General features: G+C 47.6%; 1 protein-coding gene and 1 non-coding gene across 2 annotated transcripts in view; one reads left to right on the top strand and one right to left on the bottom strand.

Moving 5' to 3' along the window:
• ARHGEF37 (Rho guanine nucleotide exchange factor 37) overlaps positions 1-19,568 on the top strand; it is a 56,916-nt gene extending 37,348 nt beyond the window's left edge. The window contains 8 exon segments of the mRNA NM_001205932.2: positions 2,009-2,113; positions 4,029-4,139; positions 4,791-5,120; positions 8,772-8,900; positions 11,665-11,720; positions 11,723-11,859; positions 13,362-13,507; positions 16,623-19,568. Coding sequence (NP_001192861.2) covers positions 2,009-2,113; positions 4,029-4,139; positions 4,791-5,120; positions 8,772-8,900; positions 11,665-11,720; positions 11,723-11,859; positions 13,362-13,507; positions 16,623-16,832 — 1,224 coding nt within the window. The 3' untranslated portion in view covers positions 16,833-19,568.
• On the bottom strand, positions 15,875-15,947 carry TRNAC-ACA (transfer RNA cysteine (anticodon ACA)). Its single transcript has one exon. It is a non-coding gene; the product is annotated as a tRNA-Cys (tRNA).
• Positions 19,569-21,843: the final 2,275 nt, after the last annotated feature.

The raw sequence follows: 21,843 nt of genomic DNA on the forward strand, positions 1-21,843 counted from the left end.
AATGAATACCCAGGACTGATCTCCTTTAGAATGGACTGGTTGGATCTCCTTGCAGTCCAAGGGACTCTCAAGAGTCTTCTCCAATATCACAGTTCAAAAGCATCAATTCTTCAGTGCTCAGCTTTCTTTATAGTCCAACTCTCACATCCCTACATGACTACTGGAAACACCATAGCTTTGACTACATGGACTTTTGTTGGCAAAATAATGTCTCTGCTTTTTAATATGCTATCTAGGTTGGTCATAACTTTTCTTCCGAGGAGCAAGCATCTTTTAATTTCATGGCTGCAATCACCATCTGCAGTGATTTTGGAGCCCCAAAAATAAAGTCTGTCCCTCTTTCCATTGTTTCCCCATCTATTTTCCATGAAGTGATGGGACCGGATGCCATGATCTTAGTTTTCTGATTGTTGAGTTTTAAGCCAACTTTTTCACTCTTCTGTTTTACTTTCATCTAGAGGCTCTTTAGTTCTTCTTCACTTTCTGCCATAAGGGTGGTGTCATCTGCATATCTGAGGTTATTGATATTTCTCCCGACAATCTTGATTCGAGCTTGTGCTTCATCCAGCCCAGCATTTCTCATGATGTACTCTGCATATAAGTTAAATAAGCAGGGTGACAATATACAGCCTTGACATACTCCTTTCCCGATTTGGAACCAGTCTGTTGTTCCATGTCCAGTTCTAACTGTTGCTTCTTTACCTACATACAGATTTCTCAGGAGGCAGGTCAAGTGGTCTGGTATTCCTTTCTCTTTAAGAATTTTCCACAGTTTGTTATGATCTACACAGTTGAAGGCTTTGGAGTAGTCAATAAAGCTGAAGTAGATGTTTTTCTGGAACTCTCTTGCTTTTTCTATGATCCAACAGATGTTGGAAATTTGGTCTCTGGTTCCTCTGCTTTTTCTAAATCCAGCTTGAACATCTGGAAGTTCACGCTTCATGTATTGTTGAAGCCTGACTTGGAGAATTTTGAGCATTACTTTGCTAGCCTGTGAGATGAGTGCAATTGTGCAGTAGTTTGAACATTCTTTGGCATTGCCTTTCCTTGGGATTGGAATGAAAACTGACCTTTTCCAGTCCTGTGGCCACTGCTGAGTTTTCCAAATTTGCTGGCATATTGAGTGCAGCACTTTCACCACATCATCTTTTAGGATTTGAAATAGCTCAACTGGAATTCCATCACCTCCACTAGCTTTGTTCGTAGTGATGCTTCCTAACCAGGAATCAAACCCACACCCCTACCCTGGAAGTTAGGGAAGTTCTTCCACTTGATTCTGAATAGCCAGGGTGGGCTCTCTCCTCTGCGCCTTGTGCTGCTCTTTCTCCGGGGCCTCTTGATACAGGTGTGTGTGTGTTTTCAGTCACTCAGTTGTGTCTTTTCGACCTTATGGACTGTAGCCCATCAGGCTTCTCTGTCAGTGGTATTCTCTAGGCAAGAATAATAGAATGAGTTGCCATTTCCTCCTCCAGGGGATCTTCCTGACCCAGGAATCAAACCTGAATCTCCTGTGTCTCCTGCCCTGCAGGCGGATTCTTTACCTCTGAGCCACCAGCAAAGCCCCTTGATGCAGATAGGAGAACTTATGTCTGGGCCTGGGCAAGGAACCAGCCTCAAATAGCTACTAGTAGAAACTTAGGTTGACTGAGTGCTTACTCTGAACCAGGCATTAATGGTTCCACACAATGAAGTAAATGTTCACATTATCCCCATGTTGCAGATGCGGAAACAGGCTCCAAGAGGGCAAAACAATTGCCTGAGTTCACACAGACAGGAAGCAAGTGAACCAGGGCTCGTGTGTCTGATTTCATGGTCTGAATACAAAACCACTAAGCCGCACTCACTGCCTCTGACCATCCCACTCAGTTTGGAAACTGGAGGAATGGCTCTGATATGCGGGTCTGTGGAAAGGTGTGTGTGTGTGGTTCCTAGCAAGGACTTGGGACAGAGGTGTACACTGCCCCTATGTGGATGTTCTCGGCCCTCATAAGCGTAACTTTACTCTCAGACGGAAGACAAGGAATTTGATGACTTAGAAGAGAGGTTCCACTGGGTGTCGCTGTGTGTGACCGAGCTGAAGAGCAATGTGGCTGCTTACCTGGATAATTTGGAGGTGAGGACCCTGTGGTAAATAATGGTGTGTGTGTGTGGCGGGGCGGGGGGCGGGGGGGGGGCAGGCTGGGATACCTGGACAGGTACGTAGGGCCCATTGAACAAGCCCCTGATAAAGGCACCAGCTTCAAGGACCAATTGGAAGAGATCGTAATAGTTGCTGGTTGGAGGCCAGAGAAGGGCCTTGGGGAAGCACTCCTTAATCTAGAGGTTATCTGGCTGGGGCAGCTTCTGAGTTCACTGAGTATTCAGGAACTGGGGTTCCCACTGGGCAGAGTCAAATTCACTGGAAGCAGAGTCCTCTGGAAGAACCCTGCCAGACCGGTGCTAGAGCAGGAGTGACAAACAGGTGCTCAAAGGGACCAGGCAGGGAATATTATTGACTGAAGTGTATAGGTGTGTAGGCCTATTGTCTATTTATGAGACTGTTAGGTAGAGTTCAATATGTAGTAATATTTGGAGTTTGAATGACTGAATAAATGCATAAATGAATAAAATAAAATTAAATGCCCTGTCTCATGGGAGTTGTTGCTGCATGGGAGTGTGGACCCAATGCTGCCAGTTCTTCTGATTTTAAGGAAGAAGAAAACTGAAAATTGAGACCTTTTGGTGAAATCTCATGATGTGTCCATGTAAGCAACTAATTAAATAAGAATCTAAATGTTATATGGGCCCAACAAAATACATTTTTGCATGCCAGATTAAGCCCACAGGGACACCAGTTTGCATTCCCAACCAGCACATTACTTTCCTTGCGCCCAAATTCCCACTTCATTCTTGTCATCGCTGCTGACTCATTCCATCCACTCTGTCCCTTTTGCGTGGTTTTGTTCTCAGTCACATCCATTTGCACAGACCAGCTCAGTCAGATGAGAACAGGCTCTTTGGATAATAGGATTTGGAGTGACATTATTGGAAGTGTGTAGAAGGAGAGAGGTTGTAGCTCTATGCTTTTCTGTGTGGGGCACACCCCCTGCTTATTCCTGCTCCATCTTGCCCCAGTCCCCACAGAAAGATAACAGCACAGTGAGTGAGAAGCGGAAGGCCCTCAGAGAAAGAATGGAGGGGCCTTGAGAGAGAGAAACCAGAAGCCCCCAAGAGACATGTCTGGCTTTGCAGAGAAGAACAGATACTTAGAAGCATTAAGGCTGTGTTGCCCTGAATGCAGGATTTACATGACAGATACAGGGTTGACATGAAATCCCATAGCAAGAAATTGACTCTCTCTCTTAATCCTCAGAGTCCAGGAAAAGCCTCTTTTGCTGGCATGTAAATAAACCAGCAGAACCAGTCTCAGGCTGGAAGCCTTCAGCTGGCCATGACGCCCAGACAGAATTTAATAGCATTGTTTTTATAGCAGTTATTTTTAACATGCTTATTTATGGCAATTATTACTGGCTTTTCCTTTATGGAAGGATCATAAGGTGTTTTTTTTTTTTTGGCCATGCCATGCAGCTTGTGGGATCTTAGTTTCCTGACCAAGGATTGAACCCGGGCCCTTGGCAGTGAAAGCACAGACTCCTAACCACTAGACTGCCAGGGAATTCCCCATAAGGTGTTTTTTTGTTGTTGTTGTTTGTTTGTTTTAATGCACTGATTTAAATAGGGATGCTAGGTTGATTTAAGGAAAAGTATTATTAGAACATGAGGAGCAGACATGGCAGAAAAAAAAATTCACAAGTGTGATAATGAGAAGTGTGTGAATTGGAGGCAACACTGGAATAGGGAGAAAGATGTGGGCTTAGAGAAAGAAGATTCTAATCACCTGAGTTGTGCAAGGATAGATTAGCTGTGTGCAGACACTTGGAGGGTGTGCAGACAGCCTGGGCAACCTTTTCCGGGATGTCGTGGAGGGGCTTTCAGGTGTGAGATGGTCTCAGTGGGCTGTGATTGGCTCTCCTTTGACCCCCATCTAGGCTTTCCTCCGATTCCGGCCCCAGGACTACAATCTGGAAATCCCCGAGGGGCCTGTGGTACAGTACTGTTACCTGGCAAGAGACCTGCAGCTCCAGGCCTTCCCAGAGTTTGTGAGTGGAACTTCTCTCTTCTTTTTTTCAGGCAGGTGGCAGAGTCTATAAGAATCATATTTAGAAGTGAGGCCCTTTCCTCGATGGTTACATCCATAACTGTCCTGGGTAGTCAGCAGGGTGGAGATTATTATTAGTGCATTTTCCTGATAAAAATAGGGCCAGCTAATGTTTATTGAGCCATGTTATCTGCCAGGCACTGTGCTAAAGTCTTTACATTCTTTACTCATTTAATCCTCACGACATAGCTTACAGGGTAAATACTGTTAATAACTCCATTCTGTAGATGAGGCTCAGAAAGGGTGACCTCCCAGGTTATTCAGATGATCAATGGCAAGCTAGGATCTCAGCCCCAACGACTATGGTTTTGATCACCATCCTATACCAAATTTTTTCAACATCTCTGCACAGTAACCATATTAAGAATTGACATATATTAAATACTTGTTCTGTGCACTCTGCTAAGCTTGTTACATGCATTGTCCCCATTTCTCAGATGGGCACCTTGAGGCCCAGAAAGGTTAGATATCGTGCTAGAGGTCATAGCTGTTTGGTGAGAGTGGCACTGGAGCCTCTCTCCAAAGCTCCTGCTTCCTGTGGCCACCCTCTGCCACTTCTTTCTTCAACTCCCAAGCTCACCTCTCCCCACAGAAGCAGCAACTGGAAGCCCAGGTGTGGCAGCCATTGTGCAGCCTGGCCAAAGCCTTGGCAGGGCCTCAGAACCTGATCAAGAAGCGTCTGGACAAACTACTGGACTTTGAGAGGGTGGAAGAGAAGCTGTTGGAGGTGGGCAGTGTGACCTACGAGGAGGAGGCAGCCCGGCACACGTACCAGGCACTCAACTCCCTGCTAGTGGCTGAACTCCCACAGTTTAACCAGCTGGCCATGAGGTGGCTCGGCCAGATCCTGTGCACATTTGTGACTCTCCAGAGGGACCTTGCAAAGCAAGTGCTGCAAAGGGCAGAGGACAGCTTGGCCCAGGTAAGGCTTCTGGGACTGGGGTGTGTCTGGGAAATTGCTGGACGGGCCTCCTCAGCCCTTCAGCAGGTTGTTTGGAAGGGGCTGGAGTGGAGTGAAGTTGGGCCTCCCAAACAGGCTACCAGGTGCTCAGGAGGAGGCCATGGGGACCTTCTGGATCTCTCTTATGTCTATTCTCCCTCCTTTAATAGAGTCAGACCATGGAAGCAAAGGGTAATATAGAACTGGGACTCTAGGCCGCTTGCAGGCTCTGGGACTCAGAAACACAGGAGGCTCGCCTGGGAAAATAACAGGCCTTGGGGCCATTCCCAGGAGTGTATTAGAAGCAGGTGACAAGAGACAGGGCCCCTTCTACATTAGTCAGGAGTAAATGCTTCAAGCTGGTGTTCCTGCCCCTGCTACTACTTCTAGCAGCTGCCTCCCTGTGAGCCTTTACTGCACACTGGGTTTGGAACATTTTCCATATATTGTCTCACTTAATCCTCACTATAACCCCACAGAGTAGGTATTGTTATTATTCTCATTTCAAAAGGAAGCCGGGACCACAGATGTTAAGCAGCTTGCCCAAGCCGTATAGCTCATGGCTAAATTTAAATCCTGGCAGGTGAACTCTAGAGCCTGAACCACAATGCCCGACAGCCTGTTAAAAACAGCCATCTGCTGAATGCATAAATAGGGCACAGAGAGGCTTAAATAAATTTCCAAGTGTAAACTTTGATTTTAGGATTTTGAACACTGGGGTTGGTATAGGAAAGAACACTCAACTGTTCTTCAGTCTCTCTCTGATATCAGCATCAGAGCTCAGTGGCTTGTGGGTCTAAGCTCTGCAGAAATGTCAGTGTTGCTCGTTCCACATGGTGTTTCCTGTGCCTCATGTGCCCTAGCTCAGCTTTCTCCATCCAGTTTATTGCATAAAAATCCTGATGAAATTTTCCACCCCCGACCCTTACCATTGTGATACCACTTTGGCTGTGTGGATCACAACAAACTGTGGAAAATTCTTAAAGAGATGGGAATACCAGACCACCTTACCTACCTCCTGAGAAATCTGTCAAGAAGCAACAACAGTTAAAACCGAACATGGAACAACGGACTGGTTCCAAATTGGGAAAGGAGTATGTAAAGGCTGTATATTGTCACCCTGGGTATTTAACTTATATGCAGAATACATCATGTGAAATGCCGGACTGGATGAAGTGCAAGCTGGAATCAAGATTGCCAGGAGAAATATCAATAACCTCAGATATGCAGATGACACCACCCTTATGGCAGAAAGTGAAGAGGAACTGAGGAGCCTTTTGATGAAAGGGAAAGAGAAGAGTCAAAAAGCTGCCTTAAAACTCAACATTCAGAAAACTAAGATCATGGCATCTGGTTCCATCACTTCATGGCAAATAGATGGGGAAAAAATGGAAACAGTGACAGACTTTATTTTCTTGGGCTCCAAAATCAGTGCAGATGGTGACTGCAGCCATTACTTAAAAGATGAAATTAAAAGATGCTTGCTCCTTGGAAGAAAAGCTATGACCAAGCTAGACAGCATATTAAAAAGCAGAGATATTACTTTGCTGACAAAGGTCTGTCTAGTCAAAGCTATGGTGTTTCCAGTAGTCATGTATGGATGTGAGAGTTGGTCTATAAAGAAAGCTGAGTGCCCAAGAATTGATGCTTTTGAACTATGGTGTTGGAGAAGACTCTTGAGAGTCCCTTGGACTGCAAAGAGATCAAACCAGTCCATCCTAAAGGAAATCAACCCTGAATATTTGTTGGAAGGACTGATGCTGAAGCTGAAACTCCAATACTTTGGCCACCTGATGCAAAGAACTGACTCACTGGAAAAGACCCCGATGCTGGGAAAGATTGCAGGTAGCAGGAGAAGGGGATGACAGAGGATGAGATGGTTGGATGGCATCACCAACTTGATGAACAAGTTTGAGCAAGCTCCGTGAGTTGGTGATGGACAGGGAATCTTGGCGTGCTGCAGTCCATGGGGTCACAAAGAGTTGGACATGACTGAGCAACTGAGCTGAACTGAACTGAACTCTTAGCACTACCTTCCCAGCCCATAGTCTCACTCTGCAGCTGCAGCCTCCCACCACTTCTGAGTACGATCACAGCCACTTTGCTAAGACTCCTTCTTCAGCCTAGAATGTCCCTCCCTGTCTCCCCCATACCTTTCACAGTGCCTGACATGTGGTAGGACCTCCACAAATAAGGGGCGAATGAATCTCTCCATGAAGCTCTCAGAATCCCCTTTCTCCAGGGGGGAGAACCCATCTCCCCATCCTCTGTACTCCAGCAGCCCTCAGGATGTGCTTCTCTTAAGCTCTTATCAGAGCCTGCATCCTGTTGAGGTGATGGATGAAGCTGTTTCCCCTCATTAAGCTTCTCTTCTTTTTGGCCCTCACAGCATTTAGTACAGAGTTCTATCCTCAGACACTGTTTTTGAATTAAGTCCAAACCATCTGCAAAAAGAAGCTGTTCTCTTTCCTGAAGGCAGAGGGTAAATCTGATCAGATAATCTTCTCATTCTCTTCCTCACCCTCTAGTCTTCTATCTAGGGCAGCCAGACCCTCTTGTGTTTACACTGGGCTATGCAGAGCTGGGGAGTATTCTAGGATACTGTAGTGGGGAGGTCAACTTCATAAGAGCAGAAAGAAGGCATTCCTTTTTTTCTTTTTTTGACTGTGCTATGTGGCATTGGGTTCCCCAACCAGAGATTGAACTTGTGCCCCCTGCATTGGGAGCACTGAGTCTTAACCACTGGACCACAACCATGGAAGTCCCAGAAAGAGGGCATTTCTCGATTGATCTTGTAATGTAGAATCTTAGGGCCTGTTAATGATTGAATACAGCTTCCTGTCTATGTCCCATGTCCCATTCTCCTGGACAGTCTCCTGGAACCTGGGAAAGGCCCAGATGGTAGAACCTCAATCTCTCATCCTGGGGGCAGAGGAAAGGCCCTGGTGGTTTTGGTGACCAGCAGAGAGGACATGTTTCTGTTAGCTGTGGGGCCTTGGTCACTTCTAGACTGTCTGATGAAAATGCAAGAGTTGCCCAGCAGGGCCAGGTTCCCAGAATGGAGCATCATTCAGAACTCCCTGGGCTCCAAACCAGCTTAGGCATAAAGAACATATTATACAATTGTGTAACCTGGAGACCCAACAAACAATGTTGTTGAGGCTCTGGCTTGCACTGTATCTCCTGGCTGTTTCCCTCTCTGGGTTGGCTTTATTGTCAAGCAGGTGTTTTTTGCAAGGTGGGAGAGAGTGGCTCTCAACAGCTCCAGGTGTTTACCTTAACATCTCAGGATCTAAAAGAAGAATCACCCTGTCACTCTCAGCCTTCATGTACTAAATCTGATGGGAACATTCCGAATGGCCTTGCTCTAGTCCATTGTCCACTCCTTGACCAATCACGGTAGATAAGAAAAGGGATGCTGTGACTGCCAGTCCTGTGGCCAGGCACCAGGAGGGACAATACCCCTGGACCCCCTGTAGAGGGATGCTTTCTTAAAGGAAGGTGGGGCAGTACCCAGGCCAAACCAAGACAAAGACATAAAGGCCCATCCTAACACAGCTGGGGCTGGAGTGTGGCTGTCAGGGTCTCCTCTCTGCCAAGGAGGGCTCTGATGACAGTGTCTGTGCCCCCCAGCTCCCCCACCACCACCTGTCTGAGCCGGCCTTCAGGAAGCTGGTGGAGGATGCACTAGGCCAGACCAGTCACCAGCTTCGCTCCTTTCAAGAGAACTTTGAGAAAGTGCTGCCACCTCCCACCACACAAGTAAGTGTCCTTCCTTCCCCTTCAAAGACTAGCCAGTCCTTCACCTGCCAGTGGGGTGAGGTCAGCCCCCTATTTCCTTCCCCTTTTTTTTCCCCAGTTGTTCCCTGTTACCCCAGAAACACATTGCCTTTCCCTCTCTCTTTTTTGTGACCTGGGGGTGGGGGTGGGGTGGAAATCTCTCTCTCTCTCTCTCTCTCACACACACACACATTCTCTTCATGGTTGATAAGTGTAAAAGCAGGTTAAGAAGATAACCTAAACATTTTGCTCTTAATGACATCACAACAGACAAGTGGCATGAACACCCTGAAGCCTGCAACTTCTTCAGATTTTTCAGCAAAATTAACTTTGTTTCCTCATCACTTTCCCATAGAACTTGCTTCAAATATGAGCATTCAGGACAAATGAAGTGTTTGCACTAGAAGTAATTTAGATTTTCTTTTTGCTATGAAATTTTTAATTGCAAAAGACAGTGTTTCAGCTGCATTGTGGTTGACAGAACTTTGGCTGGCCAAAGGCTTTTTTGGGGGGTAAAATGGTTTTCCTCTAAAATATAATGAAAGGGTATCTTGCAGTCTGCTTGAAGAATTCTTCAAGAATATATAAAATAATGGAGTAGGATGGGCAGGGTGGGAGGGAGACTCAAGAGGGAGGGCATATATGTACACTTACAGCTGATACGCATTGTTGTATGGCAAAAATCAACACAATATTATCAAGCAATTATCTTCCAATTAAATAAAAAGACAAAACCATAAGAAAGAATAAAATCAGCCTAATAATTTTAAAAATATATAAACTTAAAAAAATTTTAAAAAGAATATATAAAATATTATGTATGTTTTAGTAACTGATGTAGCTGAAGGGCAAAGGGGCTCTCAGAGAGTGATGAAACCTGGGTTTGAGAAAACTGAAACTATATTCAGTCACATGTGAGATGTGAAGTGAGGGTCAGGAGACAGGTCCAAGATTCCCCCAAAGGGAGGAGGGGGCCCAAGAGACATGGGGGAACATTAAAGGAGCCCAGAAGGACTGGGCAGAGACAGGTGGCATTTGCACCAAGAGCCTCAGAGGGGTGTGTGCACTTCAAGTGTGGTGGCCTCCTCCTGGGAGTGAGCTGTCCCCACTTCGTTGCCCACCCTGAGATACCCAGCAGAGGACTCATTCGGGCTGTTACATGGGCTCTGCGACCCGAGGGGAAGAAGGGTGGAGGAAATCAAGAACGGAGTCGCCACTCAGATGAGCCGTGGAAACTTCTATCTTCTTCTACTTAAGACAAAATAACATTTTTTCTTATTGGAAAAGCAAGCCATGGTGATTGCAGGAAAAAGAAGAGAAGATACATAAAAATAGAAAGAAATGGGAACATCATAGTCCTGATGTGTTGCAAATTGGTAGGAAGAGAAGGGACTCCCATGACCCCAGCCCCACCCCCAGCTTCCCCATCTCTCCTCTCATGTACCCCTGCAAGACTCACACAGATACACAGACACACACCTTCCTACAAATTCCTATGACTTATTTGGCTACGAGTACAGATCCCAGAGGAGTGGCGCCACCCGCAGGACATGAGAGAACCAGTGCGATCTTTGCAGGCCTCCCCAGCGCCTCCAGGGAGCGCTGCTGTTCTTCACACACGGAGGGGCAGAGACTTGAGAAAGAAGACAAACGTCTGCTACCCCATACTTGCATTAACACCACCATTCTGAAAAAGAGCTACTGTGCCTCTACACTTTTGTTTGAGGGCCTGTTTAGAAACCTGGGATTCTCCTGGTTCTTGATCCTGATTCAGGAACCTGTTGGAAGTAAGGGAGATGGCAGAGTCCATGCCCAAGTGTCCCTAAAGGGCATCTCTGCTTACCTCCCTACATCTAGCACCTCTCCACCTGGAAATAGCTATATAGAATATAGTGAATATATGTCCATCCATATATATCTAGTGAGAGAGGATATATAATAAATCTATATTCAATATTTTTAGCTTCTTTGTTTTACAAAAGGGGACAATCTGAGTCTCTTCTTGTTAATACTTTAGTTGGAAGCAGTGAATGAAAAAACAAAGACAGGGCCAAATTTCTAGATGCTCTGAAAGTGCACTGAATCATTCTCCTTAGCTACATGGCAATTTCCATTAAAGAAAAACTCTGTTGTCACTCACAAGGCTTACCATGCCTTGTAAATGGTAGGCGGCTCGATAAAGGCTTGTGGACTCAAAACCCATGGAACAAAACACTGAATTTCCTTTGTTCACCCGTGTGTGAGGGGTCTACATGTGTCAGCCCTGTGCTGGCTATTTAAGATCCCAGGTGAGTAAGGGCTGTTTCTGACATGACACTCATAGTCTTGCTCATTGGTGTTGAAAGATGTGTGTAAGGCATTTTCCTGTGGGACAGCTTAGCTTAATGCTATGGGCAGAATTTAGGGCCCAGTCTTGGAGTTCTGTAACTGGGAGATTCAGAAACGGACTTAGGATTTTAGAAATCTCAAGAAATTTAGACCAGAGAAGGATTTTAGAAGCTTCTTCTAAAATGCCTTTCTTCTGAATGCATTTCTTCTGAAATGCCTTTGGATACTAAGAGCATGTGTTTCTCATCTGATGCATCCATTTGTTGTTGAGGAGGCTGTTGCCCTGACTGGGATGGGTCTGTGGGGAGCAGAGGTGGACTTGGCCCAGGACTCCTGGCTGTCAGCATGTCGGCCAGCACTGGTGTTAGCTTTAACCCTCCAGCTCCAGCACTGGTGTCTGTCTCTCTCCCTCTCCCAGCCACTCCTTCCAGGGGCTGAACGCCAGGTGCAGGCGCTCCTGAGCAGGTATGGCCCGGAAAGCTGTACCAGGTGACAAGCAACATCAGCGGGGCTGGGACTCTGGACCTGACCCTGCCGCGGGGCCACATCGTAGCCCTCCTTCAAAACAAGGACACCAAAGGCAACAGCAGCCGATGGCTGGTGGACACTGGAGGTATGTGGGACTTCAGGGGGCACTTCCCCGCCCTTTGGGAAACCACCCAACGAGAGCCAGTGGGGAGACACGGGTGCTCTTGTGGGTGGGGTCTGGCTGTGCAGATCCAGTGTGGGAATGAACACAGGTGAACATGGAGGGCTTGGGGACATAGCCAGCTTAGTGTGGTGTATGACATGCCAAAAAGAGAAGTTGTCATATGTTGCATCATCCGTATCAAGCACCTACTATGTGCTGGGTGCTGTGTAAGGAGGGCAAGGACTTGCGAGGACTCTGCCTTGGGGACCTCACAAGTCACTGGTGTAGACGCAGTTCTGTGGATCACCTTGAAGAATGGCGATATGTGGAGAAGGAACACTTGGATCCCAACTGTGGGAACAGAAGTCTGACATCGAGAATGAAGTTGATGTTGTCCTGCTCCCTCTGCTCTGGTCAGGTTCCTGGGTGTGCTGCTCAGATGTGGGGGCCCCAGGAGACAGCAGGGCAGGAAGAAAGGGGCACCATGAACCCAGGACGAGATGCCCCAGTATCTCCAGTGTCTTCCACAGAGGGGCATGCGATCCACAGATGACGGTTACACAGGACTATTGGGAGGGGATCTGCAGACAGTTTTTCCCCACTTCAGATACTTTATTTTAATTCAGCATTTTAATGTATATTAGAAAAAATATAACTAGTACAGAAACCCATGATTTTATTCATTGTTATCAGTGTATAGTACAACTCTAAGTTTTAAAAAGTGAGTTTATTAAAAAGATGGTACAGATCTGGGAAAATTCATAAAAGGGGAAACTCTGGGCTCAAGTTGAAAAACTTGAGCTGAATGAAGATTAAAACAAGGCCCCTGGAGTCAAGAAGACCAGGTTTGGATCCCAACTCAGCACTTGAATAACTGCATAATCCCAGAAGAGTTATGGAGCCTCTCTGAGCCCCGTTGGTTCAGCAATAAAATGGAAATAACGATACTGACCTTGAGAGCTGATGTAAAGACCAGGTGGTCCAGTGCAGTTCAGCACCAGGCAAGCTCTCAGAAGGTGATGGCCATTCACAGTAACTGCAGCCAGAACACCCCTGGGGTAGCTATTACAAGAAGGGACGGGGGGCACTTGGAGAAGGGAAAGGCAATTTCTGCCTCCTGGGAAGACAGTCCTGCAGTGAGGAGTAGCCTTGCTTGGACAGGGGACCAGAGGTGCCAGCACCAGGAAAACAGTTTTCGTTCCAGTCCAAGGAAGAACTTTTTGTCTCTGCCAGAGCTGTTCCACATGAACTGGGTTGCCTCTGTGGGGAATGAACTCCCTGTCACCGGGGTAAACAAGCAGAAGCTAGAAAGAGTGAGCGCAGGGTGGGGTGAGTGGTGTTGTGACGTTCTGAGATGACTTTCCAAGGTCCACTGTAGTGCTGAGAAGCTGTATTGGACGCAGTCACATCCATGAATGGTGGTGACTTCCTCTACCACTGAAAGGAGTGATCCACAGCCAGATAACATTCTGTATGTCCTGCAGGACATCGAGGGTACGTGCCAGCAGGAAAACTGGAGGTGTACCATGTGGTCCCCAGTGAGGAGGAGGAGAGGCCTCACAGAGACTCCCAACATCAGACACCAGAGCCCATCTCAGCCCCGGTCCCCTCTGTCCCAGCTGTGACCCAGGTGAGCCTAGAAGAGGGGTGGGGGCCATCTGGAGCGGGGCTTTGATTTTCATCCTGTCAGGAAGAGTTACTACCCTGTGGAGGGGCCAGGGCCAGGAGTCAGTGGCCATACCAGTTTCCTGGCCAGGTGTGTACCTGGAGAAAGCAGACTCTTGTCCCTGCCATGTCAAGAGCAGAGAGCTAATCCTTTACTCTCTAGTAAGCACAGCAAGTGGGATTATTTCATTCATTCATTTAGTCATGCATTAATTATTCAGTATACGCCAGGCACTGTGTTAGATGAGAGATACAATGATGAGCAGAGGTCAACCTTGGCCCTTGCCTTCCTCAAATTTACAATCTAGGAGGTGGGGGAAACAGTGATTAATAAAATAATCATATAAATGATCTTAAAGTTCTGTTGGTGATAGGTGCCAGAGCCTTAAGTGAGGGAGAGGATTAGGGAAGGTTTTTCTGAAAAGAATCATGCTTTTGCTCAGATTTGAAGGATGAATAGGAAGTAATTGGATAAAGGGGTGTGAATGGGAAGAGCTTCCCTGAAAACATGCCCAGCAAATGCAAAGGCCCAGGGCTGGGGAAGACACGGTTAGTAAGGAACTGAGGGGAGCCAGCAAGGTAGGGGCAGCGAGGTGCTGTTGAAGAGGTGAGGTGGGGCCAGCCATTGGGGCCTGTGGCCTTGGCAAGGGTGTCGGTCTTTCTCATAAAAAGCCATGGGAAACTTGTACATGCATGTTCATCGCAGCATTATTCATAACAGCCCTAAGTGGAAACAATCTATGTCTGTCAACTGATGAAAGAATAAACAAAATCTGACGTATCCATGCAATTTCAGATATTATTCATCCAAGAGAAAGAATGACTTTCTGACACATACCACCACACGTAGCTCTATACAGAAGACCATGTAATGTGTGATTCTCTATTCAAACTGTGTAGGATAGACAGTTACATTTGGACAGAAAGTAGACCAGTGGTTGTCAGGGGCTCGGGGCAAGGGGAGTGGAAAGTGACTGTTAAGTGGTCTAGGGTCTCTTTTTGGGATGATGAAGATGTTCTGGAATTAGATAGTGATGGTGGTGGCACAACCTTGAGAACATACTAAAAACTACTGAATTGTATACTTTGAAAGGGTGGAATGTATGTATGTGAATTATATCTCAAAGCAATAAGTGATGGGAAGGCTTTGCAGAGCCAAATCCTAGGGGGAAAAGGGTCAGTGGGGTCGATGTGAGGGTTGATTGAGGTAGTTGGTGGCTGGTACATGGAGCATCAGTAAATGGAGGCAGCATGCACAGTTATGGAGGAGGAACTCCACAGGTGATGAATGAGCCAGCAGAAAGGACCCAGGCCCAGGGCCAGGGGCCCAGAGGCTTGCAGTGAATAGCCGGGGAGCCTGGAGTGGGCTGAGGGAGGGCTGCACAGAAGCCCGTGGAAGCTGTGATGTACAGCTCTGGCACATGCTGAGAAGGTTCTCAGGCCAGTGCCGGGAGAATTAGTTAGAAGTGATACACCAGGGCAGCTTCCAGCTGGACACACCCACCCATCGGCAAAGGACCCATAGGGTCCCACAAGGGAGGCTGGCCACCCAACTCAACCCCATCGCCAGCCAGTGTGGATGGTGTCCCCAGAGCCCCCACCTAGGGGCTCATGTGGAGAGCTCAGCTGTCCATCAGCCCAGGGACATCAGCTGCTTCCTCTTTGCTTGTGGGTCTGCTCAGTGGGACTCACATGGGGTCATTCCAGTCCCCTGTTGCCTCTGACTATTCCTGGCCCATAGTAATAAAAGTCATGGTAGGGGCTTCCCTAGTGGCTCGGTGGTAAACAATTCGCCTGCCAATGCAGGAGACACGGGTTTGACCCCTGATCTGGGAAGATCCCACATGCCGTGAGGTAACTGAGCCCATGCACCACAACCGTTGAGCCTGTGCTCTGGAGCTTGGGAGCCACAACCGCTGAAGCCTGCACATCCTAGAGCCTGTGCCCTGCAACAAGAGAAGCCTCCATGAGAAGTCCACTCACCACAACTAGAGAGACAGAGCAACTAGAGAAAATCACAGCAACAAAGACCCAGTGCAGCCAAACAATAGAAGTCATGGTAGAAATAACCGAAGCAGGGAATTCCCTGGTCATCCAGTAGTTAGAACTTGGCACTTTGACTCATGAGGCCTGGGTTCCATCTCTTGTCAGGGAACTGAGATCCCTCACGCTGCACAGCATGGCCAAAATAATATAATACTTGTTGTGAAGTTGCTCAGTCGTGTCCGACTCCTTGCAACCCCACGGACTGTAGCCTGCCAGGCTCCTCCGTCCATGGGATTTTCCAGACAAGAATACTGGAGTGGGTTGCCATTTGCTTCTCCAGAGGATCTTCCCTACCCAGGGATCGAACCTGGGTCTTCCACTTTGTAGGCAGACGCTTTTACCGTCTGAGCCACCAGGAAGTCAAAGCAGCCTGCATTTGTTGAGCCCTTACTCTGTACCAGGCTCAGGCATTCATTCATTAAGTTCCCATGATTACCTGGAGGGAAGGATATCATACTTCCATGTTACAGATGATGAAACTGAGGCCCAGGGAGGTAAAATATTATCCTAAGTGCCCTCCCCTCCATTATAGTCTTTTTTGGGGGACCCTTTACCTAAAAAGTAATAAAGTTGCCCAACCATCCCTCCTGTCTCTACACCAAGCTGAGAAATTGGTCTGGACAGATGACACCCTTGGATCTGAGGAGGGTAGTGAGGAAGGGACTCTGAGTCTTCCGCTGGTAGGACGGCAGCAGTGCACTGAGAACACCCCTTCTGAGGTCAGACAGGTCAGCTTCACTGCTCTGTGGTTTTGAATCAGTTCCTTGACGTCTCTGAGTCTCAATTTCCTTATCTGAAAAAAGGAGGAAATAGAATTATAGAACTGTGAAAATCAAAACCAGGCAAAGAGCCTGCCATCCACTAGGTATTAGCAGAGTGGAAGTAGCTGACATCTTTGGACAAAGGACGCATTTGGGAGGTGACTGCCCAGCCACTGAGTCAGGTGTCAGGGAAGAGGGTAAACAGCTTCTCTGGGTTGGGCTTGTCCGTGCTCTCGCCCTGACCACTTCTGTGTCATTCCCCATGTGTTTCAGGTGGTGGCCATGTACCCCTTCATGGCCAGAAGCAGCCATGAAGTGAGTCTGCAGGCAGGCCAGCGGGTGACTGTGCTGGAGGCCCAGGACAAGAAGGGGAACCCAGAATGGAGCCTCGTGGAAGTAAACGGACAGAGGGGCTACGTGCCTTCCAGCTTCCTGGCCAGGGCCCCAAGTCCAGCTCCGTGGGGCTGGAGTTTGCCTTCTTAGAGTGCCCTCCTTTAAGTCTATGTTCCAGGAGGGTTAGAGGCTGTGACCCTGGGAAGGAAAAGAAGCAAAGAGAAGGTGGGGGTGAATGGGGACATCAGGTCAGGGTGGGGTGAAGGGCACGGAGAAGGTAGCCAAAAGAGGGAGATGAGCCTTGCGGAACGCCTGGTGTGGGTGGGCACGAAAGGCCCCAACCAGGGCAGCTCATTATGTTTGCCTGAAGAGGGCGTTCCAACCTGAGTCACAGCACCCTGGATGGCAGGTCCCAGCTGATGCACCAGGACTTGCTTGTGGCCAGTCTTACCTGTGCTCCTGCCCCAGCCTGTCCACGGGAGTGGGTCACCTAGATGAGCATTACCTGTGTGCTATGTGGTTGCATGGAGGGCCCCTGGAAAGCCCAGAACTACCTGGTCTGACAGCTCACTTCCTTCCTGTGATATAGAGACACCATAGCTGACCAGTCGGCTTTTATTTCTCTACAGTGGGAGCTGAATTACCTTGGGCAGTGAACACACAGGACCCTTCTCTAGCAGGGAGCGAGGGCTTGTCAGGGCAGTAGAAAGGTTCCCAGGAGTCTTTTGGCTGGGCCTGGAGTGGGTGTGAGCAAGTCACGATTCTGGAATGTATGTAGGCAAATGCAGAGGCTGCCCCAGGGGAGAGGGGTTTTTGAGGGTGTGTTAAGTGGGGTGTGTGAAGTTGTACAGTTGAGGTGTGTGTTAGGTTGGCAGCAGTTGTACACTGCTGCTGTGTTCTCTGAACTAGGGGACAAAGGGCCATGCAAATCACAGAGGAAACTGTGAAGCAGGTAACTAAAGACCTGGTGGGTGGGTAATGACTTGGTTTCCTATTTCTGGAAGAAGGAGCCAGGGGAACCCCCGGTGGTTTCAGGAGGGTGGTGAGGGCCTGGAGGCCACAGTGGAGGTGATGTCAGTTGGCTGTGGAACCTCAGACATAGGACACAACCTCAGTTTTAACATCTATTAAGACCTAACTCAGGCTTGTGATGAGAATGAGGAGATGCCAAAGTTGTGGAAGCTCCTTGTGAATCGTGAAGTGTGACATAAAAGTAAAATTGCAGGATGTGCAGGAAGTGGTCTCAGGATGGCCCCAGGCATCAACTGGCCACTCTCCATGCCCATGGCCATGACCAACATTAATAATCAGTGTGGCATCCTTTGCTTTAAACCCAGGATCCCTCCCAGTGCTGCATTCTAAGTAACCAAACTTTTGAATTTGGTGAGATCACATTAATTGCCATCCCTTTCTAGAACCTAGAAATTGAAGCCTCTCAAAAGAGTTCCTGTTCAAGGAAGACTGACTACCAGGGCAAATTTGGGTGCAGCAGCTGTTGGATCATCATTTCTAAGTTGTTGCTTTGGGCTCAGATAAGTTGCAAGACTCACAGGAGAGAGAAAAGGTGATTCAGTGTACCTTTTAAAACAAATGACAAATTTCAGAACAAATCCACATTAGATTATATGTAAAAACAGGTGACAGTTTAGACTTAAGTCCAAGAATGCCTCTGTATTATAACTGTAGTGCCTAAAATTGTTATCTCTGGTTTTTGGAGAGCCTTTAATAAGTGTATACATGTCTGTGTCAGACAGTCTATAACTTACCTCCTCTGGGCTTGTGAAAGCATGAAGGCTGCATACATAATGCAAGAGAAACTCAGTCCCCACAACCTTTCACCCAGCACAAAATTGACTCTAAGATGCTTATGACTCATTTTCCTTTCTCTTCCCTGCTCAGATTTCTGATGCAAACAAGAAGCACAGGAGAACAGGTAATAAAATAGGAAATCCAGCTGTGGTAGAACCAGTGTGGTTCTACAGTACTTTTGAGAGCCTACTGTTTGCACTGGGGCAGCTTTCAACTATGACTGAAGCGAAGTTCCCACTCAGAGATGCTGATGCAATTTGTCTGGAGTGTGGCCCAGCCTCAGGAAATCAGAGAGCTCCTCAAGTACTTCCAGTGTGTGGCCAGGGTTGGAGACCTCTGCCCTGGACACTCAGTGCTGGTCGAGATAGATCTAGGGTCAGAAATGGTCACAAGCTCTGACCTAGAATGTGCCCCATCCTAACTTTGTACTTGCTGAGATGCTTTAAACAGGCAGCTTGAGAGGAGGTTTGAAACAGGACAGCCTGTTCTTTCAGGTCCTAGAATGTATATTTATTAAGTGCCATTAAAAGGGACCTGAACAAAACTGGATGTTCTTGTAGGCATAAGGAAGAAAACCGAAATATACTTGGAACCAAATCTGTCTCACGAAAGGAAAATAAAAATGTATTCAGTAGCACATGGGTTGTGGTTTTTCATACCAGGGAATGAGATTAAAAGTCACTGAAGGGTGAGGAAATGCACAACTGAGAATATGGAGAATGGCCTGAATTTTCTCCAGAGGACTCGGTGTAATGTGCCTTTCCCCTCCAGATGCCTAGAACCATTGCACTGTGTCTTATTTATTTCAGTGCTGGTCCATCACATGTTAGACTCGCAAAGGTATTTGCCTATGACTTGAACAACACTTCCAAGAATTGAAGACTGATTCACGAGGGTGCCTCTTGCTCCCTGCAATGGAGTTTAACCTTTTGGGCTCCAACCTAGTTTTAGACATGGGGACCAGATTACAGTATCTCAATGCTCAAAAAGATGAGCAAATTCTTGGTAAATGTGCTGAGTTCTAGCTTGGTGAATAACTGATGTCAACTGCTGGGAATAAAGGTCTTAAAGATGAAATATCGCTGAAATTTGTGTGACTCTCACCATTGGAGGGCCAGTCAGTGTGACCTTTGTTCACTAAACACTTGCTGTATATAAAAATGGCACCTCATTTATTCATGTGTTCGTTTAATGAGTGTCTACTGCATACCTTCAGTGCCTCCAGGAATTGGCTGTTGGGGATGCAGTGAAGTCCAAGATCGGGGCCCTGCCCTCCCAAAGCCTACAGTCTGATGAAGGAGGCAGGCAAGGCAACAGTTACACACAGCGTTAGTTGTTACGGGTGATAACAGGTGCCACCAGAGCCCGGGGCGGGGGGCAGCTGCTGACCTAGACTTGGCTAAGGAGGGCTTCCTGAAAGAAGTGATATCCAAGCTGACGGGAAATGGAATAGATGAAGGTGGGAGGGAGGGCATGTGCAAAGGTCCAGAGATAAGAGCAAGCACGGCTCATCAGGGAACTGAAATGCTGTAAGGCTGAAACACATGCTGTGTGTAGGGGTGGTGGGCGCAGTGGGAGATGGCTTAGTGAGCTGTGCATGGTAAGGAGCTTTGGGGTTTATTGTGAAGGCAGTCAGGGGGCTCTAAAGGGTTTCAAGCAGAAGAGTGACACGCCGGGATTGCAGTTTAGGATGCAAGTTCTGGTTCATCCCTGGATCTCCCTAAGCATCTGTCACATGCCTCAAGTTACAGATGTTCAATACACGTTGCTAAGATAACACCCAGATGGGATCGGACCACCAAAGCCTGCCTCCAAGTATCTCCCATCCAGCTATAAAGGACATATGAGCATCAAGCAATTACCTGGTACCACAGGGCAGAATGCTGTCAGCCCCAGAAGTTGTTACGGCCCAGGCTTCTAGATGTTCAGACAAGGAGGAGCTTTGGGGATGCTGAGGGGGTCAGGGAGACTTTCTGGAGGAAGTGGGGCTGGTGCTGGGTTTGTGGATAAGTAGGATTGGGGAGCTGACTGAGCCACCAGGCTTCCCTGGTACCTCAGTGGTAAAGAATCTACCTGCAATGCAGGAGACCTGGGTTTGATTCCTGGGTTGGAAAATCCCCTGGAGAATGGCATGGCTACCCATGCCAGTGTTCTTGCCTGGAGAATGGACAGAGGATCCTGGCAGGTTACAGTCCATAGAGTCTCAAAGAGTCGGACACAACTGAGTGACTAAGCACACAGGATTGGGGAAGGGGAAAGGGAAGACTTCTCAGGCCCAGGGAAGCAGCATCGTGGTGTAAGTGTCCAGCACTTGGCCTTAAAACCCCTGAGTTCAGGGCCTACCTGGCCATAGGCAAGTAGCAAACTCATTTACTACAAGATTCTGCATGGGAAGAAGTTTGATGAGGGTCCCCAGCCCTCCCCTTGGTCTTCTGTTTTTCTTATCAATAATTTTTGAACTTCCTTTTTCTGAGTCAAGGTGGGCACCTTTCCCATTGAGGGCAATCCAAGACATGGGCTGGAGTGTCCTAGATGTTTTTCTCATCTGTAAAGTTTGTGCAATTCCTCTTCTCACAGGGCAAGTGAGAGGATTGAAGGAAACACTTGTGAACGGTGGTTTATCACAATGGGAGCGTCACTGCTGTGTAGTGAGGGAACTTGTGAACTCTGACCACTAGGTGGCAGCAGGGCTCTATCAGCTGAGATTGGGCCTGGAAACGCCCCCGGTTAAATTGAAATACTGAGGCTGTCAGGCAGGTGGTGCAGATGGAAGGAAGGGCCAGGTGAAAGACCCTAGGGAGTGGCAGGGACTGTGATGGACCAGCGCGAACACACTCCAGCTACAGGATCTTGCAGCTGCTCGGCTTCGGCCAGTGTTGCCACATCAGAATGAGGGCCGCATGGTGCCAGGCTTTCTGATTTTTTGAGAGAAGTCAAATACCAGGGTTTTGTTTTGTTTTTTGATGTGAACTCTTCTGTGTGGAGATTGTGCGGGTCACAGAGGTCCCCCCCAGTACATCTGCCAGAGTGTGGGTTGGCTGCCCTGGTGGAGAATCTCCTCTGAAGAATTAGCTTCATGTCTATTTCCTGTGAGAGCCCTTCATGTGTCTCCACTTCACTCACTACTTCATCAGACATTAATTTTCCTCCTTGGATCTCTGGGGAGCACCGTTCTCTTTTATGCTATTGTTACTATTGTTGTCGTCAAACTTCTGTTAGATTGTGGGCCATATTTTCTGACCATCCATGAGGATCTCCACAGGACCTGTTTCACAAGGTTCTTTTGAGGAAGAAATGAGCCAGGGCCTGGCTCATTAGCACTCAGTAAACATACTTATTATTATGGGGATGT

This window comes from Bos taurus, chromosome 7, assembly GCF_002263795.3.
Source record: "Bos taurus isolate L1 Dominette 01449 registration number 42190680 breed Hereford chromosome 7, ARS-UCD2.0, whole genome shotgun sequence".
Lineage (NCBI taxonomy): Eukaryota > Metazoa > Chordata > Mammalia > Artiodactyla > Bovidae > Bos > Bos taurus.